Source organism: Achroia grisella, unplaced genomic scaffold (assembly GCF_030625045.1).
Source record: "Achroia grisella isolate CSIRO2021 unplaced genomic scaffold, CSIRO_AGI_Agris_v1 utg1573, whole genome shotgun sequence".
NCBI lineage: Eukaryota > Metazoa > Arthropoda > Insecta > Lepidoptera > Pyralidae > Achroia > Achroia grisella.
In genome coordinates this window covers 2,371,520-2,394,654 of record NW_026712655.1, presented here as the reverse complement: position 1 = coordinate 2,394,654, position 23,135 = coordinate 2,371,520, and the positions used below count along the sequence as shown (strand labels likewise).

General features: G+C 31.5%; 2 protein-coding genes across 2 annotated transcripts; one reads left to right on the top strand and one right to left on the bottom strand.

Annotated features, from left to right (window-relative positions):
* Window positions 1-3,921: 3,921 nt before the first annotated feature.
* On the top strand, window positions 3,922-11,338 carry LOC131841114 (uncharacterized). The gene is made up of 9 exons (XM_059189361.1): window positions 3,922-4,222; window positions 6,187-6,306; window positions 7,074-7,181; window positions 7,401-7,555; window positions 8,067-8,228; window positions 8,647-8,753; window positions 9,376-9,487; window positions 9,921-10,051; window positions 10,781-11,338. The coding sequence occupies exons 1-9, from the start codon at window positions 4,055-4,057 to the stop codon at window positions 10,963-10,965; spliced, it is 1,248 nt and encodes a 415-aa protein (XP_059045344.1). The 5' UTR covers window positions 3,922-4,054; the 3' UTR covers window positions 10,966-11,338.
* Window positions 11,339-15,619: 4,281 nt separating this feature from the next.
* LOC131841108 (inositol polyphosphate 5-phosphatase E-like) lies at window positions 15,620-22,498 on the bottom strand. The gene is given in 11 exon segments (XM_059189354.1): window positions 15,620-16,244; window positions 16,777-16,915; window positions 17,147-17,264; window positions 18,336-18,370; window positions 18,373-18,460; window positions 18,666-18,766; window positions 19,408-19,680; window positions 20,306-20,463; window positions 20,879-21,007; window positions 21,182-21,301; window positions 21,751-22,498. Coding segments are annotated over 11 exon segments (1,938 nt in total). The 5' UTR covers window positions 22,413-22,498; the 3' UTR covers window positions 15,620-16,129.
* Window positions 22,499-23,135: the final 637 nt, after the last annotated feature.

Genomic DNA, 23,135 nt, shown 5'->3' with positions numbered 1-23,135 from the left:
CCTTAATACGGTTTACTATGAAAATCGATGTATGGTGCTGCCAGTTGATTTTGACAAAAACCACCTAGGATCCTTTGGGGGATGATTTTTAGTTTTCTCCGAAATTACCCCAAAATCGGGGAAAATTTTTAGACCAGGTAAAATTTTCCACCGAGAGTTTCCATTGCTCAAGTCAACTCGCTGCAGGGTTTAATTGTACCCCAAAATTGAATTTTAAAAAGTCCCTAAAATTGTCAACATATATTAAGTACCCTAACTCGGCCGCCATCTTAGATTTTTACTTTTTAATACTTTTGACCTATTCACCCTAGTGACAGAAACATTTCGTTCATACATTGTATAGAGCCTCAGTGACTCCTTCTAGTACTATTCTCTAAGAAAACTGATGTAAGGTGTTGCCAGATAATTCTGACAAAAACCAGCTAAAATCAATAGGGGGATTGTTTTTGACAGATTTTCATCATTCTTTTGTTTGAAATGTCCAAAAAATATTTTTCCACTTTTTAGGACCTATCTCAAAAATTACCCTAAAATCGGGGAAAATTTTTATACCAGGTAATACTTTGTGTTGAGACACATCATCTCTCCATAGAAGTCGACTGGCTGTGGGGTTGGCAAGTGTCCTAAAACTACATTTAAAAATATCCCAAATTTTCTCCGAAAAGCAAAACTCCCCTATCTCTGCCGCCATTTTGGATTTTTACTTCTTAATACTTTTGACGTATTCACCCTAGTAGCAGAAACATTTCGTCCATACATTATGTAGAGCCTCGGTGACTTCTTCTTGTACTATTCCCTAAGAAAACTGTTCTGAGGTGTTGCCAGATAATTCTGACAAAAACCACCCAAATCCCTTAAGGGGATGACTTTTGACAGATTATCATCATTCTTTTGTTTGAAATGTCGAAAAAAAATTTTCCCACTTTTTAGGGCCTGTCTCAAAAAATACCCCAAAACCGGGGAAAATTTTCATACCAGGTAATACTTTGTGTCAAGAGACATCATCTCTCCATAGAAGTCGACTCGCTGCGGGGTTGCCATGTGTCCTAAAACAACATTTAAAAATGTCCCAAATTTTCTCCGAAAAGCAAAACTCCCCTATCTGTGCCGCCATCTTGGATTTCTAAAATTTCATAATTTTCCCTAGAGGCCGAGTCCTTTGGCTATCCGACGCCACACAGTGTGTTGAGCTAGCACACTCGTAGGTACCCTATCAATTTCAGTTTTTGAAGCTACATCTCAATTTCAAAATTTGTACCATGTTGTATGGGTGTTGCCAGCAAATATCGATAAAATCCACCTAAACCCCTTCGGGGGACGATTTTTGGTAGACCAACAAGACTTTTTCATTTAAAATGTCGAAAAAAATTTTTCCCACTTTATGGCACTTTTCTCCAAATTTAACCCAAAATCGGGGAAAATTTTTAGCCCTGGCAAATCTTCTTACTGAGACTTACCCATGTCAGTAGGTGGCGTTTAGCTACGGGGTTGCCATGAGCAGCAAAAACGCGATTGAAAATATCCCAAAATTTTTCCAAAAACTAAATCTCCCATAGCTTGGCCGCCATCTTGGATTTCTGAAATTTCATAATTTTCCCTAGAGGCCGGGTCTTTCAGCCTCCCAATGGCCTACAATAGGGATCGGTAGTATCCCCGCAAGTACCCTAGGAATTTCAGTTTTTGGAGAGACACCCCAATTTCTATTTTGGTCAAACCATGTATGGGTGTTGCCAGCAAATTCCAACAAAACCCACCTAAAACCTTTTAGGGGATGTTTCTCGATAGGCCTTGATGCCTCTTTTGTCAAAAATGTCGAAAAAAATTTTTCCCACTTTTTGGACCATTTCTCCCAAATTACCCCAAATTCGGGAATTCTTTTTAGCGCTGGCAATACTTCTTACCGAGACCCATCATCGCCCCATAGAAGCCGACTCGCTGCGGGGTTGCCCTGTACCTAAAAAATGACTTTGAAAATAATCCGGATTTTTAGGACCAATTTCACACGCCCCCAACTCGGCGGCCATCTTGGATTTTCCAAATTTCATAATTTTCCCTAGAGGTCGGGTCCTTCGAGTTTCCTATGCACCACAACCGGAGTCGCCAGCACCCCCGCAACTACCCTGGGAATTTCGGTTTTTGAAACTGTAGAAAATTTTCAACCAGTTTTTGGCAATTTTTTCGCCGCCATCTTGGATTTTAATTTTTTGTTTTTACGCCATATTCTGGGTCCCGCCGAGACGTGCCAAATCACTCTTTGAACGGAATCGATCCGAGCGAAACTGTAAAAGTTAGCCGCCATCTTTGTCCGCCATCTTGGATTTTCCCAAATTTCGGAATTTTCTCGTGGTCACCCTAGCCAAAGGAACATTTCCCCCATACATCGTCTCGACCCCCGGACGCTCCTTCTGGGAGAACAACTATGTCAATCAGTGAGTGAGTCACCGTAATGCAGCTTTATATATTATAGATAGATAGATAACGAATGGCCAAATATTCATTTATTAGGATCTAAGAACAGGTATATATATTTTTGTAATAGAAAATATTTTCTTTTTATACCTATCTATTATATTTTTATTATTATTTATGGGAATTTAATAAATTCACTTTACATATTTCGGATCTTTAGCATCGCGCCATGCAATGAAACTCTAAAGTGAAGAAATTCACTAACTATATTTCCGTACACATATCAATATTAACATAATGATCCTTGAAATGATCACTATGACAATATTATCAGATGTAGGTTTTTATTTACTTTACCACTGCATCATACATTTATTAAGATATATATATTAAAGGGCATCTACCACCCGAGTAGCAGTTGTGACAGGAAGCATAACATTCTCATAAAAATATATCGTTAGCTATCGTGGATATTATAGTGATAGTGGGTATCGTGGTACCACTTTAAAAATGTACAGAACACGCGTAAATTTTAAACAATTTATCACAACAACTTAATCAATAATAACTTATCAATTTATTGCACAGTATTTATTACCTGTGGAATTAACCGGGGTCTATTGTTTAACGATGGTTTTATGTAATATACGGATATAGGTACAGCAAAGGCGAGTGCGAGACCCATCATCAATGTAATGATGTAGATATCCTGTCTTGTATCTGATATGTCTGAGAAATTCGGCCTGTATGTGTAAATAAGACATGATGTGCTAATGGATGGACCAAGAAACGCACTATATTGTCTCTATGAGTCCTACGTGAAGAATGGTAATAAAGTAGATCTACATTAAATCCTTTTTTGTGGAATTCGATAGTAAGTAAGAAAGTTTGACCCTCAGACCACAGAAATATAACTTTAAAGATGTATTCCTTTTTTCCTACATGCTTACAGACATTCGTCTCTTGTTTTTACAGGTCAAGTTTTTAAATGTTGGTGTTCCACTATGTAACCTGAACGGTCTGATCCAAAATTTTAGTAGGTAATTTAGAATATATAGTATATCCAAATTCCATTATCCTAAAATTTTAGACCAAAAATACTTAGCATTCGAGTAGGTATTATGACTAATTGTTCTTAGATTATTATATTGCAGTCATCTACAAATTCAGATCAATACGAGCAACAATCAAACTCTTGAATATAAATTTGCATACATTTATATTCATGGGTACGATTATTTGAATTGATCTGGAAGATTCCTTTGCTCATTAAATATGGATTTACAAAAAAATACATATGTATTTATATCAGTTGTCAGTAGTACTTATAACACAAGCTCTGCTTAGATTGGAAATATATGGCGCTGTGTGAATTGTCTTGGGTTATTATTATGGCAGTCGTTGCATTCACACGACACGACCACATGTCGCCGACAATATTCGAATTCGTATTTTTATGTAATAATAAATAATTATTTATGGTATTGATAACGAAATCGTTGCTCTGTATATTGCCGATAAGATACTGATTATAAGTTGATTAATTATAATCTATTACAGTAAATATAACGAGATATTCATAACCGTTTAGTCTTAACGTTGGATCAGTTCAGTCGTAAACAGTTTCGTAATATTGTTAATAAAAATGATTGTATTAATAATATCCGCATTGATCCCAGCAATATTGGTGCTAGTGGCCTTTAGATTTGTGAATAAGAGAAGAAAACCGGCGATATTTGGGGTGTACCAGCTGAAAAATAAAAATTACTACTTCAAATTTGTTCTAATGTACACAATTTTAAGAATTAGGCAGGTATGTACCTACATTTTAACTAACAGATCTGAAGAGATTTATTATCAGTATTATATTCCCATCTAAATTAAATTATCTAGAATAAATAGTTTTAGATATATAGGTATTATCAAACCATATGTTTGAGGTAAAATTTATAATTTGATCCTTGGCTTAAATAATGCTCTACAGACCGATCAAAAACTAAATTCATGGAAAGATTTCATAATCATGGATGATTTTGTTGGCATTTACTCTAAATAGTTAATCCCGTTTTTGATACTGTTGTTACATTCAAATAACTTTAATCAATTCACAATTATTAGACATTTGTATGCGATATCTTGTGTAATGCTCGTTGGCTATGATATATATGAATATTATTTTAGATTCTGAATTTAAAGCAGAATATAATTATAGATTTAAAATTTTTAAGTAAACGGTGAATAAAAACAGTAATAAATAGTAGCTATGAAATATCTCGATCATTTCAACTTTCAAACAAGAGGTAATTGTACCATAAATCATTCCATTTGTTTAGACACGTTAAACTTATATTATCTACACTCCCTTTTTTTGGGGGTAATTAAAAAGTTAATTTACCACTCTAACATAATTTTATTATGTTACATCCATCCACTTACACTTGTAAAAAAATATTGTTATATTTTCGCTTCACTTCGAAAGCATACAAGAAATCTCTGACATAGGTACTAAATTACGACTGATGTTGGTATAAAATGAATAATTCAATAAACTAAGTAAATTATATTTTACACTTAAACATTACGGGAAAAATAATAATTATTATTATTTTTGAGCCTCTCTTCAAAAAGCCTCACACTCACAATTTTTTTACACTGACAAATTTTTATGCCTTATTTGGATTATACCAAGGAAATCCCAATCACACTGATATCTAGAGTCTATTTCTTATAGATATATAATCTAATTCATCATATTTATAAATAAATCGTAATTAGATAAATAATTAATCTAATTGTCAAAGAAAATAAACACATCATAAATTTACTAGCGCAGATCTCTCAATGTAACAGCGTGACTTGCAGTTACTACCACATAGCTTTAGTGGTTTACTATATTTACATACTTATACCTTATAGATCTAAATCCCAAAAGGTATTGAGATGAAAACTGCACAGAAAACTAGAAAAACTGCTTATCATTATAAATTTCTAACGCACATATAGCAAAGGTAACTCCTATAAGAAACAAAAAATAATAACTGGAACAAAGTGATAGACCCCCTGTTACGTTGTATTCAAATACCTACATATAATATACCTACCCAGCGAAATGTGAGCATGTCAAAAGTCGCATTTACCATGTCGACAATGTCGGGCTGCCGGGTAGAAGGAGACCACCCTAGCAATATACAATGTTAGGTCGAGGATGACTTGATATTAACACTTCGTTAGCACGCCTGTAAATCTCTCACGATGGGCTAACTGACCTGACCTCATGCTCGTCTTATCTTCCTCTACTAGTGATCCGACCGACCCGACCCGTTAGCGCAGGCGGGTGCACCATTTCATCATCATTACATAGTATAAAACAAAGTTGTTGTCGCTGTCTGTCCGTCCCTATGTATGCTTAAATCTTTGAAACTACGCAACGGATTTTGAAGAGATTTTTTAAATAGATAGAGTGATTCAAGAGACTCCCGGTATACCCGGGCGAAGCCGAGGCCAGTAGCTAGTACATAAAACAGTTCATAAAAAAGTACGTAACTATCACATTTGCAATTACAGTCGTGATTTTAAGGAACGATTTCGATTTATGAAACAACATAATTATTTATCATTGTTATATATCTGTTTACTTACAAAATTTTGACACATTATAATGTAATGTTTATTGATAATGTAGTATTTGACCACCTGTTCACAACTTTGATAAGAGATAGTTATTTTATGTATTTTTCGTAATGTAGGTGAATATCATACCTACTTTAATTATTTCAGCTAGTTACACATCTGAAGAGATTATTAGAAATCGAATTGGGCCGAAGTGCCGACGGCATTGCACATGTTCAACGGCAAGATACAATTTTGGAGCAACAATATTATCTTGACCATGCACAAGTAAGATTTCATAGTAATAATATTTTTATTGCAGCTTTTTACCTATAGTGTTAGTCAATTAAATCTTATGTTAAAAGGAGCAACACAAACACAATAAGCGGATATCATGCAAAAAATACTATAATTATATTATATTGACCTCGAGATCCATGTTGTATCATCTTCTATATTTTATTTTCCGTATAAAATATACTTCATAACATCTTCAGAATGCCAATTTACAATCAATGGATCGTTTCATACAAGATATGTATACTAACGTATCCTATGAGGGCGGGGGATTAGTGGTTTACCTACACCTACATGACATAGATAGAAATGTCATGGGATATAAACTAACAGATAACAAAAACATTTTTGTTTTCAGTTTTTATTTTTAACTGACTATCCGTTAAAGGAAACGCTGATATAAAATCAAACTAATTCTAGAGACTGCGGTAGACTTACGTTTGATTCAAATTCAGGTCATCCACGTTGAGATTCAGAATCGATATTGATGATCATATTTTTATTGAAACTCTTACGCCTGTATTTCCTATATTCGTTCCATACATACCTAATCTTCCGAACGTCCGTCGTCACGAATAAAGCCTATTTATTTGTCAAACAAAGTATGTACTTACCTACTAGTAATAATTATATGTAGGTATATAGAAGACAAACAATATTAACTATATTAAGTTAAACCACGGATGACAATATTAAAAAGTTAAACTGTTATATATAAACATTGTTTTTCTACAAACATAACTTATCTTTATCCACAGGCAATAGATGCGGTTTATTTCAATGGGATGTCAAAAGAAGGAGATGCACTCATTTGCGGACTAGCGCGACGACCTGGAAATGTTTGTGATGCATTTTTGTACCTAAAGGTAATGACTTTATTGTCACAAAACATGTATATTTAGTCACTTGGAGCATTGTAAAAAAAAATCATTTACCAAATGTATGTAACTGTAGTCCTTTCGTCCACTTACGCGCGAGTAACTTAATACTGTTCAAATTAATTCCGTTGAGAAAGTTGTTCAGTAGGTACGATTAGAGTCATAGTACCATTGGCATGACATTATAATTATTGATTTGAAAAACAGGTAGAAGGCCAGGAACTGTTGTTATCGCCAAATCTACCAGACACATACTTGAAACAAAAGCCTATTGAAGAAGGCGAGTATAGTGTGGAAGGTATAGAATTAAAAAACTTTGTACCTATGAGAACTTGGGAGTTAAAATACAATGGAGAAATGAAGTAAGTATTTCATATTTTCCTGCTTTGATGTATGAGACAATAATTGATTAATATTTGATAAAACGGAACTGTCGGTAAGTACATTGTATCGAATATTATAATGAATATTACGTATTAAGGCTATATCAATGATTCATTGGCCCACGAACCAGCATCAGGCTAAGTTTTTTTTTATACGGATATATTTTTTATATACGAAGATACGGCCCATCTGATGGTAAACGGTTACCGTAGTCTATGAACGTCTGAAACACCAGTGGTGTCACATGCGCATTGCCGACACTATACCTATATTAGATAGGTGACCAATTACCTCCTGGTCTAAATTTCAATCATGGTTAAATCTATATATTGAAAATAAAAAATGATCAGTTGGCTGTCATACCTCTTATCCGGTAATTTCACAGCTTAACACACTTATGTGATACTGAGGTACCCATTCAGACGATTTTTACAAATGCATAGGTACCTACTTATAATACAATTGAAAATATCTTTCTATATTTTGCAGGCCCAGGAATGACGGGGATAAGAAGACAAAAGTACAAATGACACTTACCTGGAGCGCAAAATGGGCGCCATTCAATTACGATAAGCAAATATCACCTAGATGCTTAGCCGGCAGCATAGCCAGGGAGCAATGGTCACGAGATTACTTTAATTTATTAAAAAGGTCAGCGGTCATATGATAAAATACCTATATTTTTTAAAAACAATATACCTATATTGTTTTTACGTTGCCATATAAAAATACCTATTTTATATGGCAACGTGATTAAGTAATTGGATTACAGATATTATTATACATATTTAAAAATTCGTGTTTCATGAATATTAAGTCATATAAGTATACAAAGCTAATTCCCAGTCAATCATCTAAGTGGTTCGCTAATCATATAGGTATATAGGTACCCTGATGTATATTATAAACATTTTGATAAATTACTTTATTATTCTATTAAGTATTTATTGAGAAACTGATGTGCGTAAAATTTAAATATTTATTACTAATTAAGTATGAGGTATTGTTGTATTTTTTGGAAGAGAATAATGTTTTCCTGAATAAATAAACATTACTGTAATATTTTCAGGGTTCATCAAACGCATTATGAACAAATGGGCTTCGCAAAAGGCACAGTATCCATCGATGGAAAAGAGCACGTCTTAAACATTCCATGTGTCAGAGATCATACTTTTGGTAAATTTACTTGTTTTTATAATAATCTACTTTCTCAGATAGTCAGAGGCATTGTCAGTTGTGGATGTCATGTTGACCGCACACATTCCGCTATAGTGATTAATTTAGTTTGTAACGTGGCCATTATCGGATTTAGAAATAAATTGACAAAAACTTCTTTTGTCAACATATAAGTAAGTAGACCAAATTCAATTGTTTAGGCTTGGAATTATGGAATGGTGCACCCGCTTGCGCTAATGGTTTACGTGGGGCTCCAGGGGACGATGATAAGATGAACATGAGGTCTGGTCAGTTAGTCCATTGTGACAAATTTACCGGGAATTTTTCACGATAGTTTACAGAGGGAGCCGCGTGGAGGTCAACCTGACTTGTTACATAGGTAGCGGTAGCAGTGGAGTAATTGGTTCACAACACTAATAAGTAATCCCTTCAAATTTTCTAAGTCGGTATCATAAACCACTTGGCTACGACGCTTATTTCAAAGAATAAGTCAATTTTAGGAGTTTGTCCGAGTAGAATAAAGTTTTCATGTTTCTTCTCCACCGTCATAGTTTAAAACAGTTTTTGTAAATCTTGTTAGATAATGATATACTCTAAGTAAGTATTACTTCCAATACCACAGGTCCATTCCGTGATTGGCGTACATTTCACCGATACGTGTACCATTTTATATTCCTTGAAAATGGTGACTGTGCAGCTGTCGGTAACGTGTGTCAACCAGCAGTTTTATCTAAGTAAGTTATCTATTTCGCGCGGCTATATTTATGATTCGCTGTAATAAATGGTTATTTTTATGTGACTATATACAATGGCAAAGATGGTGATGGCTCACCTGATGTAAATAAAACTAGACTAATAAACGAACAACGCTGGGGTGGTTAACCCCAGCAGAATGTCAGGGCAAAGAGCGCAATCTCAGGGCCCAGACCCAGCCCTCCGAGAGGGCCGGTGGAAGACTCAGAACTGAAAAAGTAGACTTCTATATTATATGGACAGCAGCAGCATAGACGTCATCCTGTGACTCATGCTTTGCCATTTCAGAGCACTAAGATCTCAAGCTTCCGTACCTTGTAATTTTAATGGCACTACACATATAATAGTCTGCATATATAAAATTTATCACTTCGATGGAGTTATTTTCATATATGTATATTTGCATTATTTCAGTTTAACAATTGGATATTATTGTCGTGACTCCGATCAGAAAGTATTTCCGATAGATTCATGCGACTTCCAAATATATCAACATGGAGAAGATCAAATTCTGCCTAAAGATTATGGATTTGTTTTCGAAGCTGGTATGTACTTTATTCACACCTACGTGATTGTTTAATCATTTATTGTCAACAATAAAAATTACAGAGAAAGGAGAAAAAACATGGAGCTGCCTCAGTTATTGCTAATATAAGCACAAACTCAATGAGGCACCTATACAGCGCTGGTTTTCAGGCAGCTTACATACACCTATAAAATGTATGGTGACAATTACCAAAAAATATACTATAGCCATGAACCACCAATCGTGTAGGATAATATTTTAATCATTTTATCATTATTATCGTAAGCAATTTACACATAGATATTCGATAAGAGGGCTTTATTATTGCTCAGCGCACAGCGTTTTTCTTGTGTAAAATTTTATGATTCTGTTCCTATAATTTATAAACATAAAATTCTATAGCGGTACTTATAAAATAAAATACATGTTTTTGTTATCATCATAAAGAAAACTTGTCTTTTTAGTAGGTCAGATTAATGAATCTTCATATAAAGGCCAAACAGTGGCATAAATCTCCGGACCCAGATTCCCAATTGCTCGTACTTGTTATAAAAGATAGATATATTTAAAACTATTGTTTCCACGACACATGCATTTATTTTTCTTGTAGTAACGTAAAATCTAGTAAATATAAAATAGAACTTCTTAATTGTGAAAGCTTTATAGTGTACCTTTATACCTTTTGTATGATTTTATTACCTTTTTTTCTTACTCGTAGGTTCTAAAATTTCATATATTCTTTTCAAAGGTTGGCAAAATTACGCAGTACGTGTGAAAGTAGACGACGAGGAGACTTTTTACATCGGCAAGGAGAGGGAGGCAAAGTTCTACGAACGCTGGTCCACAGTAGATATTAACGGAGTCAAAGGCCGGGCTTGTGTTGAATGGCATTACAACAATGTTCAAGCAAAGAAGACAGCTAAAAGTGCATAACAAAAGTTTCTATCCAAACTGTGTTAATAACAAAAAAAAAAACACTAACATTTGTATTTTATACCTATTAACGTATATTATGTTGTTTTTCTGAATAAGAGGAAGAAAATATGCAAATGTTCTGCATTACGATAATTTGCAACAACTACAACCTAAATTACATATACGTGATATAGGTGTATATAATATATATCTAAGTTCGGTCGGACACGGTTTATTTACCAGGCAATCCACATGGCAGTTAAATCCTTAATTCATTTAACGAATATGAATTCAGGCCATTTGACTATAGACCAAAGTATAACTGGATACATACTCATTGTAACAATTATTTCAATGATTATTATTATTATAAAAGTTCTGGAATTTTTTCTTTACCAATATAATGGAAAAAGAAAAAATTCAAGAGCTTCTATGTATTTAATATGGTTATTGTATAGTCTATAGTAATAATAATATGCAGTAACTATTGTTAATAATATTGAGAATGTAATTTTGATAATATTAAATATATGTTTGTATAGGAATGTTTGTAGGTAAATAATACACAATTACAGTGAGGAGAGTTAATAATATTTAGCATAACAACTTCATATATCTTAAACTTAGATATCTACATAGACTAGCAAATAATTTTTTTTTCTTATCTTTATTTTGTAGAATACAAAATTTGTCTTAAAAACGTCTTTTACTGTTCTTTGGTTAACAACATTTGGTTTTTATTACATTAAATTATAATTCAGCTTCTGACAGGTTAAATTGTTACATTTAATAGTATTATAGTCAGCGTTTGTTGTCTATAAACATGAATGAACTAAAGGGTTTTAAATTCTTATTGTAATTTCAGTTAGTTTTGTAATTCAGTTGTAATTTAAATCGTCATTTAAATTACTATAGTCAGCAATTTCACATTTAGTCGACTACTACTGAAGGGGTGAGAGTAACTCATCTTGAACTTATGATTAAGCCGCTCTCATCAAGAGGCTTTCTATAATAGATTCCTTGTAATTTGACATCTTATAAGGTTTTTACTCACAATGACAATACAACAATATGAAAAAGGATATACAATTTACATTTATATAGTGCTTGAACATAGTAAATAATATATTAGAACTACATTTTAAATGTATGATAATGCGATAGAATTCAAGATGTACATCAGATTTGTTCAATAATGATAATGCGAAATGTTAAAATTATTGGGTGTCAAACGTGCTCGTTATAAAATTACAGACCTATTGAATTGCATTATATTTTAAACACACGAGATTTTTGCTCTTTTATAAATCAAACAGTTATTTACTACAGTATATATATAGACACTCGTTCTCTTTCGAGTTTAGATACGTAATTATTTTACAGTTACAATTTATGGAAGACAGATTTATTTTATTTCACGCTATTGAAAAATATTCGGTGTTTTTGATCTATTTAGTTTTTATATTAGGACCGAGTAAATCCCGACTAAATTACGGTTACTATAACTATATGAATATCTAAATATAGTTCTATATTAAATAGCAATTGACAGTACATTCCGTGATGATTAGAATCATGACAAGTGATTTCCGCGGGGAACTATGGTACAGTTGTTATATGATAGAAACTATAGTTATAGTTGGATATTTTAGGTTATTCTAATTACTAAAAATATTGTTTAGTACCTATAGTTAGTTATAATTAATATAGTTCTGGTTCGCAGCTCACATTTCAAACGACAAATTGCTAAACAATGTTCCAATTAACAATTCACTTCTGTTGCAAACGCAAATTGTCAATAACTAACTTACTGCCGTAAAGTTGATATTATTAGCTCTTTTCTTAAACAAAAAAAAAAAATTAAAACCAAAAATAAACTAACTACTAGAAAATCTCTTATCATGATTGAAATATTCTACGAATTGACTCCATCCAAACATTTGCTTTATTTACGATTTGTGTTATTTACGATTATCTATATATAGCTTTTCTGCGTGGATACATTATTAAAGGTACGATATACAGTCAATTTATAACTTTAATTATAAAACTATAGTTGAAATGGCCAAAAATTAGGCATATACATCAGATTACGATTAAACGTACATTGAAATAATTCGACTGAACAATATGAAAACGTGTACAGGAGTTTAACATCAAAAGTCAACGTTTATCTTGGCCCAAAATTATTTGAATCTGCAAAAATACTTTTTGTTTTACAAATAAATTTATATTTAGTATTTTACTACACCTATGTTTCTACCATAGTTATTTAAGTTTTAAATCTATACTAATATCATTTAGAAATATAGCAACAAGTACATTCCGATTGATCGATAAAATTTAGTCGACAGTCAATGACCAATCAGAATATAAGATTTTAAAACATTACAACACATTTACACCCCTACGAGAAACACGACAAAATTGAAATACCGTTCATGTAAAAATCTAGCTTTTGTTACAAGATTGGCAGTTTTTTATAATGGTGTTAAAATAGACGGCTTAGAAGACTTGGACTGCTACAATATTTTAGTAGCCATAGACAAAACCACTACTCTATAATAAACTTTGCTACATATATGTATACAAATAAAATAACGAAACAACACTAAAAATGATATTTTAATTGATCAATTTTTTGCAGTCTGTAATTTTAATTGATACCATTTATTTAAGTACTTATATTTCAAACCTAATATTAATATAAATAAAGCCTTTGTATACTCTGTGACATATACTGAAATAGTAAATAAGTACATTTTTAGAATAATACAGGTAATTATTATTATATGATTTCAAATCAGGTATATTATAAATACATATATTATATTGAAAAATATATTACACTGATCCCAAAATTTATAGTAGACACATAAGGAAAAATTATATAAGATATACGAGTACCTATATAGAATCTAAGGCCTTTCACAAAGTAGTGTAAATAACTTGTGTAAGAAATAATAGAATGATCCGTAATGAAGTTTCACCTTATTCTTACTTGAATATGGAAATAATTATTCGGATATGTCCCACACAAGTTGCGATTTTCGTAAATTGTATAGTTTCGAAACGTTTCTAACACACAGTCTCAGTTATAGTAATAGTTAGTTACGGTTGAGTTTATTTAATATCAAGATTGCTGGAAAACGTCGTACGATATACATGCGTATACTCGGCTCTATTACGCCCTCGTTTTCGGCTCGGGCTGAAATTTCAAGTTTATAACTATAATAACGCATTTATATCGTAATATATTATTAAGTACGTAGTTATCCGATTTTGTAATAAATTATCTACAGATATTATAAACTAAGAACATAATGAAACATTAGATATAATGTTATGTGCACGACGAAGCATGTCCATCGAGGTTATAGGTAACCATCAACCATATATAGTAGTTGTATGATAATTAATTTTCTCAATATGTTCATTTTAATTGTTCAATTTTAAGTTTTCTTGTATTAATTGAAATTACTATATTGTATTTTAAGTAATTGTTTAGGCATAAATATTATATTTACCCTTATAATTAACATAATTTTTGGCGGAAACATTCGATTCAGTCTGCTATAATAATTATTGTTTTTACCATCTCTGTATTGGACTATTCTCTGTGTATGTAATGAAGAAACTATGTTAATCACAGCACTTGAATCAATTAGACATGTTCATAACATTTCAAGACGGCTAATTTAACACAGTTTTAAGGCAGGAAATATTCAATTAAGTAATACTTTGTAAACCATAAATTTATTATTATATATAATAATAAGCTATAAAGCTCGATTTTACTACAACGGCTTTAGCCATCACATCCATTAATTACTACGACTACATTGTTTCTCAAACTTATAAATGTTAAAAGAAAAAATATATTAATGTAAACTCAATCAATTGCACGTTTAAATTTTATATCGTAAATAATGTAAGGTTTTGTCACACATTTTTGTCAATCTAACAAAATGGCGACTTGCACTGTAAAGATTGAGAAACAATGTTTGACATTTAAAAAACACTCAGTGCTAAAAATCAATAATAATAATTCTTGTTAGAAAACATAATAAAAATAAATAACTAGTAACTTTTAGTTACTGAATTGCACTGCAATTTTAGTTTAATTATTTTAGAAAGACATAGTAACATAAATTACCTACAATAAACATACAATAATGTTTCACATCAATCGATTTAAATAATCGTTCAAACACTAAATAATACTTTCATTATTTTGACTAGAATTGTCTTTGCGTAAATAAATAAACTTGTCTTTTTTGTGATGAACTAAATTAATTCACATTTACAACACACTACATTATTACTATACATATTAACGCCATAAAATAAATAAAAAATAAACAAAAACTTCAAAAGTGTAAATAAATTATGAAAATATCAATACATTTCACTTTGGTTTCATTATTGTATGTTATAAAGACTGCATTATACTTTTACATTTATACTGATTATATAAACGGGAGTTTATTAACAATATTATTGTGATAGATATCCCATTTCTACCATATAATGTGTGCAAATCAAATTTCACATGACTTAAATCGTGGTCGCCTGTCCCTAGACATTTCATATATAATAAAATATATAAGAGTTTATATTATGTAACATTGGAGTTGTTTAACAACATACGCGTTTATGTATTGAAATATATATATTTTTGGTGTTCCTCGAATTAGAGCCATTCCTATTATATTATTTTATTATAAACTATTGGGAATGCATTATGTTTGTATCCTGCATATTGTTCCAATCCCACATATTAGAGTCCACAAAGAACATTGAAATAAAAATTACCTCTTTTATACATAATCTATAAAAATGTTTCTTGTACAAATATCATAGAAATTTACTTATTGTTTCTATCAATCATCTATTTCATGAATTATAAGCTATTATTAAGAGTTACTTATATGAATTTTGTAATCCATCTGTAATATCACCGAATAAGTTTGACCAATGTAGAACAATACCCCGTTTCTACCAAAGACAGGATCAATAGATATATACGGGAATACTTCCAGTATTCATTCTAGTGTTTATTGGAACAAAAAAAAAATAGAGTTGTATGAAACAAATATTCTACAATAGTAGTAGATAACATTTAAAACATATAATATTGGTGGAAACGAGGCTTTGATTCAATAGAATACTATTTTGAGAATTATTGTAGAGTGCATACCGCGGAGGTGCCTGGGGCGTGGTCGAGGAGGGCGCGTCGACGTTTGATCCCTTCAAGATACACCTCCCGATTGAACAAGCCCGCTGCCAATGGTACCCTAAACAACAATGAGTGTATTTAGTAATATACAACCGTCTAATAATAATATAATTTGCATATATAAAACAAAGTATCAACAGCAAGTATTTGAGTTTGTGTATAAATGTATTTATTAAGGTTCTTGCTTTTGAATATGTAGGATAGAACATAGTCTAGTTTTAGGTTCTTGTTACGTATACAGAGATTACTCACTAGACCTATACATAATATAATTTTAGCAGTTTTAGCACCAATTTAAATAAAAGATGTTCTGAGTGTGAGGGTATGTTATATTGGGCCCTATTCTCCGCACATAGCCTCTTTTGGGCCTTTCTGCCTGGAGTAAAATACAAATATATACCATAGAGTATATAGTCGATTCCAATATGTATATATATAATATATGTATATGTTTTTTTAGTCCATAAAAGATTTTCCTGTGTTAGTCCTGTAGTTCTTGACTTAGTCAAGTTTGAACTCAATAATATTAATACTATGTATATTGTAAATATGTAAGAGTTATAGTTACGCCTTTTAAAATAGATACTTACACATCAGTGCCCGGTCTTAGCGCCGCAGAGAACAGCGCCCAGACGGGTTTATGATCGCTGGTACACACCGACTGCACCGAGTTATACGCCATACACTTCAGACCCGATGCCGCTGGCACGCTGCTGATTCTACGCAAGCCTACAAACAATAAAACAGTTCCATTTCATATATATATATATATACGTAAGTTATTATTTAGGTACGTAGACATGACACTTGGTCCGCAAAAATGGTAGCAGAGGAGGGGTATGATGGTCACAGGATAACGAGTGTCCGTGGTATTGGTTGTGTATAGGCGATGCTTGACATTTCATCATGTGGGCTATCAGCTTTATTGAGATACCAAAATGCAATTACATTATTAATTACCCGAAAAAGCAGATGATGAATTCCCCGTCATACTTTTAGCTTTATACAAAATTCTGTCCGTATACGCCGGCGCTCTCTGTTTGCTTGAAGTATCAAATTGTTGGCTACCTGGATCATACTGTGAAGAAAGAAATTTATAACTTGCTATTAAAATTATATAACTAAGCTGATATCGGAAAGTCGTCAACAAACATATTTTTAGAAGCTATCAGATTTCACATTTATTATATGTTTTCCTATTATAATTGACTTTATTTAATGAACATTAATCATCAATGCTCCTATATTTTCGGGATATTTATTTGCACTGCACTTGTCCTCTACGTTCTATTTAGCGAGGTTCTATATTGCTAAATAATGAAGAACTCAATTAAAGAAGAAAGCGTAGGTCATCTTATCAAGATTTGGTCATAAATCGAAGCGATTTAAAAAAAAACCTTTGACTCGATTTTAATTAACACGATTACCCTACTAATTGTGACATAATTTAAGATTTTTATAGTCCACTACGAGAGAAAACCTTGCATATAGCAAAGTAATTACAATAACAATACCCTTCTTCTTCTACAATTGAGTAAAAGTAAATTAATAAACTAGCTGTAAAAAGTCTTGTCGCTAGTTCAAAGTAAATTTAACTATTCAACTAATTTAATATTGTTCGCTACCGTAATCAATATTAAAGTCTACTGTATGATTCATATACGATTATCGCCATTTAAATATGACGTCACACGTACTAACCTGTCACTGTTATCAATGTTATCAAGGTGGGAAATTACTTCATTTCCCACCTTTGTAACATTGAAAAATTGTACTATAATTATATTAACACCGCATTACCGTTTACCTACATAAAAGGTTTACAAGCTGTTTCAGTTTCCTAAGTAGTGAATCAATGAAATGAATTGAATCAAAACTAGATGTGGCAAGTTTGTAATCTATAATAATCTATATTTATATATTTTAGACTATTACCTAGAATCTAAATATATTCAACTACATTGATAATATAAAAAAAACCACTAAAAGTATTTTAGCACTTCATTTTACGTTATGAAAGTAGCTGAAGAGAAAACGAAGAGTTTATAAAAAATTACGTTCATAAGCAGCTAAAATGCCCTACATGAACAAATTATTGATTGAATTTTTTTTGGATTGGATTTGACTTAATACATACTGTAATATTTACCTTATATGTAGGAGGAAAAGTAATTGGGGCCTCCTGAAATCTCTAAAAGCAGCGCCGTCCTCCAACACTGCTGTTAATTGGTCCGCGTGCAGGAGACCATGTGGTAAGTAAGGCGGGAGAGGGAACTGTCAAAATAGAAGAATATACACTTTATAATACAACAACGTCTTCACTCGGGCAGGAAGCATTTTTTATGAAAAGCGGAAAAGTAGTGGTGAAAAGCTATTAAAATTATAATTATGTAAATAAACAACTATTTACATAATTATAATTTTAATAGCTTTTAAATAGTTGTCTGTATAGTATTAGGTCTAAACAGTTTTAACTAACTTGGGTTTGCTCGATCCAGCGTAACACAGCCGCTCTTGGTTCACCCAATCTAAAATTGAGATCTCCACACCAGAACACATAGTCAAAATTACTAGTAACATCTGGAAATAATATATTAAAAACATTACAAAATTGATACATGAATAGAATAAGAAGATAAGTAAGAAATAATGTAGTTTTAAAATATTACAATTAGGATTATAAAACCAAAAATAGATTAACGTAATAAATGGCCAACAATAAATTAATTTGTTTGTCGTTACTTAATAAAAAATCATATAATCAATAAGTCAATAAGTTAACATAATTAAATCGTCTAGAATAAATATTTATTAAAAACATGATTTATGAATCTGATATATATATCTATAGCAAAAGGAAACTTATCACAAACAGAGGTGGTAAACTTTTAAAAACCCATAATTTTTAGGGATTATATCTTATGACATAGTTGTGTAATTTCCTAAAATAAAGGCAATGTTTGATAAAATTATGATGGAGATTAACTGCTTAGTTTCTGTTAGATCATGCAAAGGACTATAGCTTATCATGTTATCATGGCAACATCTTAAATTAAATACATATCTATGAATCCACAATTACTAAATGATATCCTAAAGGAGAAAGTGAGTTTGTTGTCTTGTAAAAAGATACTTTATTGTCTGTTATATCCACTGTCACATTTTCGTTTTTGAAAAGATATCCCTAAACATATATATAGAAAAGACGGTGCTAAAATTACCTTTACTCCTGTGCCTGCAGGGTAAATTCTTCGGAAGGTCAATAGATCTTATTATCCTTTTTATATCGGACACTCGTTCTTTCACTTTCTCTTGATGGGCTGTCAAATGTGCCGTTACAAACAAAAATGTAGAGCCAAATAATGCAAATGAAATGGCAACTGCACCTTTTGTGCGGAAAGCTGTGCCTGGTCGCACAGAAAGACTGGCATCTTCTGGTAATGAACAGAACCAAATTAGGTCTCTCCTTATAAAAATAGTTAGGTGGATTGTACCTAAAACAAAGTAATGGATGAACTTGATTCTGAACTAATGAAAATTTCAATTAACAATATAAAATACTGTTTGTCTTTGTATGTAGTGATATTGATTTTAGGGATTATAAAGTAAATAAAAACTACTAATGTTTTAATTTAATATGAGACAAATTGTAAACTGATTTTTTTTATATTATCTTGTACTCGAACTTATCTTAGTAATATAAAATAATAATATTAATTAGGTTAAGAACCAAATTAGGTCTCTCCTTATAAAAATAGTTAGGTGTATTGTACCTAAAACAAAGTAATGGATGAACTTGATTCTGAACTAATGAAAATTTCAATTAACAATATAAAATACTGTTTGTCTTTGTATGTAGTGATATTGATTTTAGGGATTATAAAGTAAATAAAAACTACTAATGTTTTAATTTAAAATGAGACAAATTGTAAAATGATTTTTTTTATATTATCTTGTACTCGAACTTATATTAGTAATATAAAATAATAATATTAATTAGGTTAGGTATAATGAGGTTGAATTGTTTAATGAAAATTAAATTTACTTCATATTTAGTTTACTGATAACTCTCAAATTTGAAGTATATAATAATAAATATTTCTAAAAATAAATACTCACCAAGGTAATATGAATGTAGCAATAAATGAGAAGGTCCCAAAACTTCTTGGATTGTAATTTCCCACTCTGTTCTCTCAGAGAATGATTCCTGTGTACCAATAGCAAATATGTCCGGTACATGTTTCACTTGGTTTGGAAATATGAAATCTGCCAACTCCCTGGAAAAATAAGAATTGAATAGGAAGTCAGAATTTAGTGATAATACTCATAAAACTAAAACATATAATCAACAATAATCATAATATCAATTTTAAAAATATTTGCTATTTAATTCATAAACACCTACTTTTTTAAATTGGAATTGGAATGTTGATTTACAAAAATTCAACATTATATCTTTATACTATACCAGAAATAGATATTATAATATATATCATCAGTAATAAGAAAATAATAGACTAATAAGAAAGATTTTACAAAGCTATTAAATTATTTAAATTATTCACATATTGCAATCACAGCAAATTAGTCACAAAACAATAATATTGTCTTTAATTTCTGTTTAATTAGAGATAATAAATGATCTAATATGTACTTCAACTATTGATTTTATAACTCTTTAAATCTATTTACCTAGGGGGTGCTTGTCCATTCATATTCCATGTGCCAACAAATATTTTGACTTCTCTGTCTGGAAAAACATGTTCTAACTCTGCCGCTCCCAACAATGAATGAGAGGCAAGTCTGCCATAGAGATAATTCCTACAAAATGCAAAGTCACAATATATTATTATTCTATTATAGTACAAAAATAAATAGCCTATGAAACATTTGTGTATCAGTATCATATATATAGTAGATAAATAATGAGTACAGCTGTAGAAGTAATTTAATATCCAATTTTTAAAGATTATGTGTTACTAATAAAAAAATCACCTTTCTCTTGCTTCCTGTGTTGGTATGAGGCGTAATACTTGTGCAGCCAATAAAGAGTTTCTTGCCAGACTATCAGTACTCCCAGCACGAGAAGTTGATCTAGTTATTGTAGATTTGGTTCTATTACAAACATAGATAACAAAAATGTAATTGTGAGCTGCATGAATTTTATTATTTAGTCATAGAACAGGGAATATAAATACTAAACTACAATAAACCAATAGTGTCAGGGCCTCTATCTCCATAAGAAGACAACAATTGGTGAGCAATATAAAGGTGTAATTATTTATATTGCCCTCCTATTGAATGTATATTACTGTTGAATGTACTTAGTACAAAATATTTTTATATAATCTGATATTATATAGTGGTAATGTATAAGAGATTAAATATTCAGTATATTCTCTGGTACTGATCCTAGTCATATATTATGCTACAACCAGATGCAGATGCAGAGCTGCAATGAAAAACATGCTATATTTTTTTTATTATCAAGCCCTACATAATGTTCATAATGATAACAACCTATTATCATTCTTCATTAGGGCTATTTTATCATGAAGACTTACCTTCTTTTACGGTCCAGGGAACTGCTTCTGTCGCTTTCAGGAGATGATGAACGATAAAAAGGTTTTGATTCATTAGATATTAAATGATCAGCTGATAGTCTTTTAACAAATAACTTATTTTTTGGTTTGATGCCTTCAAATGAACCAGAGTGTTCAAAATATTTTTTTACATCATCACTTTTTGGAAATTTCACAGTCACTTTCGGTATTTCTTCAGATTTTGTTTGACTACAAGACATGGTCTGATCACTTAAACTGTTACTAGAATTATTCACTGGACTACATGGTTTTGAATAAGATTCTTCTTTAGAGGATTGACCTTCAACCAGACTTCTTGGACGTGACTTTCGGAAGAAGGTGCGACAGCATTTAGGATTGTTTTCGTCTTCATTTTGTGTAGTATTTAACTTGTGACTTGAACTATTGCCAATTTGTTCCGCAACTGAATTGCGTTGGGAATCCGCATGTTCACCGCTCAACTCCGCGTTATAAGCACTTTGGGCTAGGAAAGGATCAGCAGGAGAAATTGGTCTCGACGTAGGCTGGTTAAATTCGTCATTGGAATCAGTATCAACATAGCAGCCGACTTTTGGTGATTTCTTAACAAACAGTCGCTTCCGCAATGACAATTTTTGTTTGGTTCTAACGGGGGATGTTGTCATTGTTAATTTCGAAATAAGAGACCCTATAATTTATGTTATAATTACATTTTTAATAAATAAAGGAAACATAACCTACTACTACGTCTTGAAATGACATTTTGAAATGAATTGAAGAAACTGAACTGTTAAGAACTTCAGATATATTAAATTCTACTCTGTGATGCTGTCAAATATTTGAATATTTTTTTGGGTTGTCTACCTGCCTTTCCTTATTGCCTTAAGATGTCCTTCACATTCTTCATTCTGACTTCGCTCAATATATTATCTTTAAAATTTTAATTTCTACTACATTTCGCACTAATTTATACACGTCCAATAGCGTAGTTTCCTACGTGCGTTATAACAAATGGATAGCGCTGTGGTATAACATCGCAAAATGTTTGTTTTAGTCTACTAATAGGGTAACTATGACGACTCCCTCAGTCTCCATTTTCTACATGAAATATTAACGTAACGAATGTTCATTAGTGTTTAATGCTTTTTACAGTTGTCTCGTAACGTGGACATAGTCTTTAATTTTCAAAAGAGTAAAAGACACTTCATTGTCTATGATTACTCTAATAAAAAATATGGAGTACCGTCGCGCAAAGATATGCAATTTATTTAAATAAATAACGTGACCTTAAAAAATAACTTAATAATAGATATATCTAAATATATACAAAATAATGATTTTAATTACCTAGGTACTTACTTATCTTGTTTTTATAACTGATACTCAGT

What these genes read in the sequence shown, in the direction of transcription:
- LOC131841114 (XM_059189361.1), top strand. Translation starts at nt 4,055, where the DNA reads ATGATTGTATTAATAATATCCGCATTGATCCCAGCAATATTGGTGCTA. An exon ending in AAATACAATGGAGAAATGAA is followed by an intron (nt 7,556 to 8,066) that starts GTAAGTATTTCA and finishes TATATTTTGCAG; the next exon opens with GCCCAGGAATGACGGGGATA. An exon ending in CAACCAGCAGTTTTATCTAA is followed by an intron (nt 9,488 to 9,920) that starts GTAAGTTATCTA and finishes GCATTATTTCAG; the next exon opens with TTTAACAATTGGATATTATT.